Below are 9,717 nucleotides of genomic sequence, written 5' to 3' on the forward strand. Positions count from 1 at the left end.
AGTGAATACTTAGGATGTTAGAATACGTAAGGTAATTGAGGAATAAGTCTGGACCACTGCAAATGGAACTAGTTCTGTTTTTCAACCATTGGGGCAAAAAAAAATTGATACACCACATTTTTATTTAATATCTACATTTTCTATAATAAATAATTGTAGTTTTTTGTGTAAATACAACAGAAAAATGATCAGAAGATAGCTTTTCATTCACCGTTATCTAGTCAGCTGAAAATGGTTGAAAACAGCGGCGGCGGCATGTACAGTGGAGAATAACCTTGGCTGAGCGTTAAGCTGTGAAGTGAATGCAGCAAAAGGCACGAGGCTTTGAAGCACCACCGCTGAAAACCTGCAGGAAGCTGACGGCCCACTGCTCGTCTTCAAACCTGCTCCTCCGTCTCCTCTACCTCTGCAAATATATAAGACCTACTATAATACGAGACAGACAGCAGCCCTATGAGGAACAAAAGAAGCACAACATCTGGAAATAACAAAGAGAAGACGAGGAGAAGATTAAAAATTGACAGAGGAGAATTTACAAATAAAAAAGCAGCATGAAAATCAGGTCAAACCAATGTCCAATTAAATGAGGTTTAGTCTGTCAATGACGAGCTTAGATCTTTTTAGCTGTGCATATTCTGTTTAACTGTGCAAATGAATGAAAGGTTCTGCGCTCGTCTCTTTTAATGTTAATTCTGTGATGATTATTTATGTTTTCATACGTTTTTATTGTGGTTTTAATGTCTTTCTTATTCTGTAAAGTGCTTCCAATTACTTTGTGTACAAATCGCGCTATATAAACAAACTTCCTTCGCCTTTTTAATCAAGGTCTGCAGTCAAAACATGTAAAAGAATATGATTTGGAGTTTAGACTTTGAAAGAAGAAATCAGACTTTTTTGTGTTGGTAAGTGGAAGATGAAAGGATTGCTGTTAATGTTTTGGAAATTGGAAAGTTAGTATTGATTTTATTTATTTTTCAAATGGTGATCAAACAATATGAGGAAAAAGATGATGAAATTTCAGTACCAAACTAGTCAATATGTCCTTGGATGGGACACACAACTTTAAAAAAAATAATTACAACGAAAGGTGCAGTGTATAACTTTTCTGGCGGGGGGTTAATTACTTGCTTGTCTCCATGGAGATGTTATTGTTTTGCCTGGAATGTTCCATGGTGTGACTTTAAACACTTCCATCTAGCATTTACTAATTTGGGTGTTTCTGTTGCTCAAAAATACAAGAATTGCTTCTGTGAATAGGGGCGACTCTCCACAGATCTGAACTGTAATGTAGCGTAGTGCTGTCGTGATAGGTTGATTTAATCTATACTGTGAAACATTCTAGACAAAGTAATAACACAAGCAGGTGGCAGACCCTCCACTAGAAATGTTACGCAGTGCACCTTTAAAAATGTCCAAGCTAAATGAAAATGCAGATTCTAGGGGTGTACAAAAATATCGAAATATAGATATATGGTATAGTTTAATGTGATGATACAGTATCGATACCGTGGGCTGCTGTACCGATGTATCGCTAAGAGTATTTTTTGGTATATTTTACCAAATTATTTTCTAACAGCGCTACAGATTTTTGCTTGTTTATTGGAAGGAAACTCGTTTATGTAGCACATTTAATATTTTCAATGTTTTGATAATGAAAATGTTTGTGTTTCATATGAACTTTGCACAAGAAAAAGTTTAACAAAGACTTTAGCCTTTATTTTTACCTTTATTTTATATCTAATCGATTTGAAATATATCGTATCAAACCGAAAGTTCATTGTATCGAGATATGTATCGTATCGTGGCCTATGTATCGAGGTATGTATCGTATCGGCAACTTCTTCATGATACCCAGCCCTAGCAGATTCCAACATCCATTTTCACTCTGCAGCCCTCAAATTACTATCAATATTCAATTAGGGGCCGCGGTCCAGGATAGGAGACCCTGAATAATAAACACACTCTGCAGAGGATTAGGCCCTTAACACCAACACAGTGATATTTCCTTTGTAAATAATCTGCACATTTGTAAGAGAAGACATTTTCACAGACAGCTACGAAAATTATGATATACACCTCAACTAGTCACGACTTTTACATCCACTGCATAAAAAAACTACTTGATCAAAATGCACATAAACTCAGGAACTACAATTAAGGTGTTGCAGTTTGAATCTCTTGCAGTTCACAGCATGTCTGAAAATCTAATTCTCGACGTAAATGAGATGTTTCTTCTCTCTGTCTGCCAAAAGTATAGTTATATGGATGATAGCATTTTTTATGAGCAATTATATCTGCAAAGTTTAGAGCAAATGTTAAAAGGTGCGCTGCGCAACTTTTCTGGTGGAGCGTCCATCACTTGCTTGTCTCCATGGAGATGTTATTGCTTTGTCTAGAATGTTCCACAGTATATTCATCTTATTTATCTGAAGGGAGACAACTATAGGCTACATTACAAGGCAGATCTACGGAGAGGCAACTCTAATCACAGAGAGAATTACTGTTTTGAGCAATAGAAACACGAGTAGTTAAATGCTAGATGGAAATGTTTAATGTTATACCATGGAACATTCCAGGAAAAGCAATAACGACTTCATGGAGACAAGTAAGTAGCGGACCCTCCCACCAGAAAAGTTACACCATTTATCTTTAATGTAGATTATGCTGGACAAGAGTGGTGAAAGGTTTGAGGGTGAAGACGATTTGAATTTGGTTGTTTAGGGTACTTGGAATTCTCTGAACACGTAACCGTAGCGACTGAGCGGGAATCTGCATTCCCAGGATTAGGAATGGTCCAAACAAAAAGTGAAAGCAGATTGTTTTTTTGTTTTGATAATAATCGCCCACTGCCCAACTACAATGTTGAAAGTTTTATCAAAAAGCCATAAAACTTGTGTGTGAAATTGTCATTAGTTACAAATACCAGAAAAGATAGTGCAGTTTGAGCCAAGACTCACCATGGGACTGCTCTGATGGATGTTAAAAAATAAATATTTCAAAAGAACACACAAAGAAAGTTTCGCAACCAGTTTAAAAAAAAAAAATTGTGGAAAGAGAAGAAACAGTGATTTACCAACAATCGCGCAGTGTGAGCAAAATATACCACTGAACACATAAAATTTGACTTATTTTCAAACTATTTTCTCACTGCATCCCTGTGGTTTTGCAGGTATTAGATGTCACGTCTTTACCTGAACCACAATCACTACTTGTATTTGCCCCTCCATGCCAAACAGCTGCCCCGCGCACAGCCGGGGTGCGTGGAGGATCATCGAGCGTCGTAATGACAGATAAAACAAGAGTGACCCAGTGACTGAGCACCACCAGGTTGGCCTCAGATTACACCAGAGCAGCAGAGAATGAGGGGTGGAGTCGCCATGGCTACAGTTACATTTACACGGGAGGAGAGGGGATGCACCACAACAAAACCCACGGATCCAAACCAAAGAACAAGGATCGTGACTAAAAATACTGTCAATAGAAATGTGTTAGTCATAGGCCTGGGAGAAAAATTTTAATTAAAATCTATCTTCGCTCCTATTGGTCCGCCTCTGTTATGCTCTGAGTGAGTGACAGGTGGGTTTAACCAATCACAGTGAAGTGTGACCTCTCAAAAGCCAATGATAACTTTGGTTACTTTTTTAAAATTTATAATGACGCCAACTTCTTGAAACATGATAATTCAAAATCACCATCTTGACTCTAGAAAGTGGAGATACAATATTTTGGTCCACCAAGTCATGTGTCATACAATTTATATTTGAAAATAATTAGGGTGTAACGATATCCAAGTCTCACGATACGATATCGTCACAGTACGATATTTATTGCGATATCATGGGAAAGCTCACGATATGTTGGGGAGGCTCACATTTAGGGATGTAACAATATCCAGATCTCTCGGCACAATATTTTCATGATATACATCTCACAGTACGATATTTATTGAGATATTTTTTGGAGGCTAAACAGCTAAAACTGTTAACATGCTAAGTTTTTCTAATTTTTCTCTTAAAATGCCTTGACAAGACTTAATTCAAAGAACTAAGACTTAAAAGTGCTTAGAACTATTATTTCTTCTTGTAGTCTGCACTGAAATAGAGTTAAGGATCATGGTCTATGTAGTTCCCCGTCTATTTTTTTTTTTAGCTATTTCTGCACCATAACTGTTCATTTAAGCAAAGAGACTTGTAATTCGATATACTGTGATGGTCCATGATATTATTGTGAGAACAATTAATTGAAATTAATGGCAATTAATGAAAAATGAATTCTTTTTCTATTACACCAGATACTTGTCAGTGTCAAAAACCAAAACATTAATCGTCGTCCAGTATTTTGAATCATGTGTGGGACTGTGACAGATCATTATTTCATCCAGCACCAAAATCTGGATTGAATAACATTGCCTAATCATCCAATCACGCAAACGATGCCACTGTCTATCTAAATGAGATCAATGCACTCTCTACTCTACACACAGAACAGACTATGCACATGTGTGAATACAGGCCTCTAACTAATTCATTACAAGCATAGCTTCAATCAAATCCCACTGGTTCACAACTACTCGTTTGATTCTCTGCCTGCTGCACAACACACCACTGCAGTGTGTGTGTGTGTGTGTGTGTGTGTGTGTGTTACTCAAGCCTTAAATATTACACAAAATTGACTCTTGTGAGCTTTTAGACATGTTATAACGTTGTTACCTCTGTGATGTCATGAAGCCGTAGTTTTCAAATTAGCAGCTATACCTTTTTACCTGGAACAGTGTGTTTGAGAGAAGAACTCAACCTAATTTGTGTTGTTTGTGTAAATTGTGTGTTTAATGTGTGTGAATTAAACAAAATACAACTCCGGGTATGTCTTATAGTAGGGATGTAACAATAACTGAAATATCGTGATATCGTATTGTCAGAGTTCTCACAATAATATCGTGGACCATCACATATATCGAATTACAAGTCTCTTTGCTTAAATTAAGAGTTATGGCGCAGCTATAGCTAAAAAAAAAAAAAAGACAGAAAGAACTACACAGACCATGATCCTTTGCTCCATTTTAGTGCGAACTGCATGAAGAAATAACAGTTCTAAGCACTTTCAAGTCTGAGTTTTTTGGATTTAGGCTTGTCAGGGCATTTCAAGAGTAAAAAGTAGCACATTAACAGTTTTAGCTGTTCAGCCTCCACAAAATATCTCAATAAATATGAGATGTATATTGTGAAAATACTGTACCGAGAGATTTGAATATTGTTACATCCCTAATCATGAACCTCCCCTCCATATTGTGAGCTTTCCCACAATATCACGATAAATATCGTACCGTGAGATTCATACCGTGACACTTGGATATCGTTACACCCCTATCTCATAGATCAGAAAATAGCGCACTATGGGCCCTTTAATATTTTGCAAGTTCAATTTAACAGTAAATGACAAACAAACTTGATTTATACCATATGCGTAGGGAAGAGCATAGATGGAGCACAAGAGTCACGTTTGTACTAGGGCTGTCAATGAGCACAATGATAAAAACTTGCCATGATAGAAGAGATACTTACACCCCGTTTTATATATCTTTAGAAGACCTAGGTTATGGCCGAGAAAACTGATAATAATATGACAAAGAACCACCAGCCAGATGTGTAAATCATGGTTTTCAAGCTATGGCAACCATCCTCCACGGTCACAGCGATAAAGCAAATCAAATCAAAAAATGATATAGCTTTTGAATGGGGAAAGGTCCTCACCGGGTCCTCACCGAGTCCTCCAAGAGTCCATGAAATCAGGAAGGAAATGTTTGTTTGAAATGCAGGATTAAGAGGGTTCATCAAGATTACTATTTCAACTTTTCGTTCAATAATAGACATAAAAAATAAATAAATAAATAGGGGAGCTCAGTGTCAATATATAGCCACCCTTTACCTGCACTAGAGGAGAACAGTGTCTTGTTTTTTCTTTTAATACGCGGAGTGTAGAATCATCTATTTTACAAACCAAATGTGTTGTTTTGTATTGCACTGATCAGTGATTGTGCTTTATTTTCGATCAGGTTTAAGTTAATTTAGAAATGAGTTTACTGGGATTTCTTTGCTTTATCGTATTAGTGGCACAAAGTGGTTTACAACGTTATCGTTTATAGCTAGACTGGACAGGCCTACTGCACCCTAGGCCTGTCACGATAACACATTTTGAAGAAAAACATATTGCTGAGGAAAATATAGACGATAAACGATAATATTTGAAACTGACACTGACACAATAACCAAAAATAACCAAATGAACTCTTTGATTGTCGCACCTTTCATATATTGAACCATAAATTGATTTTTCATGACAGGCCTGGTGGAAACGTAAGAAACAGGCCAAAACTGTGAGTGTGAAGCTCAGGAGAAAATGAGCAGTGACGGGGCAGATCTGGCGGGATCAGTGCCTGTCTGGATGAAGGTGCCTGGCTCAGCGTGGAGGGGCCCGTGAAGATCAACAGCATTTGTGTGTGATGCCTCGGCCCCCTGTTGCCCCCCCTCGTGTCCCCTGAGCCCGGGACTGACTCTGAAGTGCTAAACACAGACCCCCCCCACTACCACCTCACCCTGCTCCTCCAGCCATTTGGTGACTATGGAGAATTACACTGGTTCAATCTGGTTACTTAGAACAACAGGCCAAGCTATTTTCTTGTAAGGACTGATACTTAGTGGTGTAATGATATCCAAGTCTCACAATATGATATCATCACAGTATGAACCTCACAGTACAATATTTATTGCAATATCCTGGGAAAAGTTCACGATATGGAGGGGAGGCTCACGATTAGGGATGTAACAATATCCAAATCTCTCAGTACGATATTTCTTGCAATATTTTCTGGAGGTTGCAAATAAAACTGTGTGAATATGCTACTTTTTCCTCTTAAAACACCTTGACAAGACTTAATCCAAAGAACTAAGATTTAAAAGTGCTTAGAAAGTTATTTCTTCATGTAGTCTGCACTGAAATGGAGCAAAGGATCATGGTCTATGTAGTTCTGTCTTTTTTTTTAGCTACTGCTGCACCATAACTCTATAATTCGATATATTTTGATGTTCCACGGTATTATTGTGAGAACTTTGACGATACGATATCACGATATTTTGGTTATTGTTACATCCCTACTGGTACTAAATATTTTTTCAGGGTACAGTGCACCGTTGCTAGACCAGTAATAGCAAAAAGTGTATACAACCCTCTAACTCAACTCAAATTAAAGTTTTAATTCTAATTTTTACTGTTTTCCATGTTAATTTCTCCTATATTTATCAGTAAACCAGACAGATATTGTGATAGCCTATTAAAAAATGTTAAAAGAAATAATATTAACTAATAATATTTTCCTCTGGGGCCTGGTCCGTGGACTGGTTAGTGGTTGGGGACCCCCTGGGAACACTGCTCTTCAATCAGGGGTACAAGGACCAAGTTTATAAGAAAGCTGTTAATGAATGTATCTGAGTATGAAAGGCTTTTTGTGGTACATTTGTAACTTCTTAAATTATGTTTTTGCAGGATAATTTTCACATAAATATCAACAAAACAAGAAAATGTAAGAGCTAATTTAAAATATACTAACAAATGAGAAACACTGATAGGATATGTGATGTATAAAGGCTGGTACTCACATCTGGGCATTTTGCAGCCACATCCAACCGTATTTTAATTTGCCCCTCAAGTTTTTGGTAACAATTATAGCATAGAAATACCTTACAGATCCTATTTAATAAAGAAAATTCCGATTGATCTCGTTAGTCCGGCCTCCAGCTCAAGCCTGGATTCCAAACTTGCCTTCAGGAAAAAATAATAAGTGCACACCTCTGGCTCAGACGTACTCAAAAAAGACAAGAGGAATACATTAATTAAAGCAACCACCGTCTTTTAGCGCATTCATTCCAATTATATGTAATTGTAAGGTAACGTTCAAGTGATGCAGTCAAGCCTTCAAGTCTCGTCTGAATGAGTAGGCAGCACTGCAATTTGTTCCATATTTTTATATAATAAGAGCTGTTTTTATATAATGCATGCAAGAATAATTATCATCAATCACAAAAACATTAGACTAGGCTATAATTTTGAGGAATTTCAACGGGCATTTCTTGTACAGACAGATCTTCAAATATTAACGTGTCAATCAAACGTAAGAAGGAACATACAACAGCTCTAACCACATCATACTGAACTGAAACCACAAGAAAATTAAATTCATCCGCATTTAGAATTTCATATGTTGTCAGCCAATATGAATAATTAATGAAAGTTCAATAATCTTGATTCAAACGACCAAGAATGTAACCATCTTCGCAGGTGAGAGGAGGTTGACATGCAGGCGCCAACTTAACGCCTTGTAGCTGTCCTTTTTAAATAAGACGTGGATGTAATAAACAGCAAAAAACGACACAGTTAAATCGTGAAAGGTGTCAAATTTAACAGATTAGTGCAAGCGGAGTAACCCAACGCAAGCTGCCAACAACACCAAATCTGCGGCGCACTGATGCCCTAGATAAAACTTCAAAGCGCGCGTCGAAGCCAAGGAGACAAGATGTATTTCTGATTCTAAGCTACATAACTAAAATAAAATGGGTTTATCGTGTGTGGATAAAATAAATAATAACTGTGCAGGCCTTGTGTGAACCTTGTGTTAGCAGAGGAGTCAGTCAAAAGCAGAATAGGTCAGTAATACAATCAAACATTCCAATTGTAAAGGTTGATGGATTTACCTGCATTGTAAAAACACCCAGTTCCTGCGTGGACAGCTTTTTCATTTGATCAGCCAAAACTTGCGCTTCCTCCAAGATATTAAACTCCTCAGCTCCGCAATATCCAAACGATAGAGCCGAGCAAATGAACACGAAGCTCCAAGAAAATGCCACCATGCGCCTGTAAATCCCTGCTCGTTTATTCCGAAAAGCAGTGCGTAAATTCGGCGTCAGAGCCACTAAGTGTCCCCGTGTCCGCCTCGCCATGATGGTTGCGGGTCTACGGGCTGTAGTAGTAGCAGCAGTCCGGTGGTGGAGGAGGAAAACTTCAAAGGAAACTACTTTTACAACTTTTCGGCGCCAGCTCTTTCTCTCCAACAAGAGTCTCCGAAATGTCCAAAAGCCCGGACCATTGCGCCTCCCGGAAATTCCTTTGATGAGAAAAGAAAATCCATGCGTCAAAAGGTAATGTTTGTACGTATTTGTAGCGTAACGTCCTCGGGTAGCTCCAACTCCTGGCGAAGTCTAGCAAAGTGTGTGTCAGCCGGAGATTCACCACAATGGGGGAGAAAGTGGGAGGCGTGGAAACGGCGAGCCCCAGCGGCGCCTGGATTTTGGATCAATGGATCAGGGTTACGCGCTGCTTTCACGTGCCGCTGGAGACAAAAGGAAGCAGTGCCTTAGCGTAATTTGTAGCCTCTTTATTAGGCCTAACTGTTTTATTCACGTTTAAATGAAAGAAACGTTTACTTTATGAGTTACGTCCCTACTTTTTTATTTAAGCGTTTTGTAATTCCAGTTTAAGCGTGAGAAGCATTTGAGTAAACTGTTTGCTTTACTTTTAAGTTTTCTTTCTTTATTTATTTTTTAACACATCATTTTTAGACAGGTTAGCAAATTAAAATGCACATAAAATCTATACATTTACAATTAATCTATGTAGTCTCCCCCCTTTGTTTTTGTCTCACGAAATAGGCCTATCACCTCATGGCCT

General features: G+C 37.9%; 1 protein-coding gene across 1 annotated transcript in view; it reads right to left on the bottom strand.

Moving 5' to 3' along the window:
* Positions 1–8,990, bottom strand: part of cachd1 (cache domain containing 1) — a 140,871-nt gene extending 131,881 nt beyond the window's left edge. Inside the window, exon 1 of the mRNA XM_055164923.1 lies at positions 8,745–8,990. Within this exon, the coding sequence (XP_055020898.1) occupies positions 8,745–8,990 (246 nt within the window). The remainder of the gene's footprint in view (positions 1–8,744) is intronic.
* Between the last annotated feature and the right edge of the window lie 727 nt (positions 8,991–9,717).

The sequence above is a fragment of the Boleophthalmus pectinirostris genome, unplaced genomic scaffold (genome assembly GCF_026225935.1).
Source record: "Boleophthalmus pectinirostris isolate CB_2022bp ecotype Guang Dong unplaced genomic scaffold, ASM2622593v1 HiC_scaffold_7, whole genome shotgun sequence".
In the NCBI taxonomy this organism is placed as follows: Eukaryota; Metazoa; Chordata; class Actinopteri; order Gobiiformes; family Gobiidae; genus Boleophthalmus; species Boleophthalmus pectinirostris.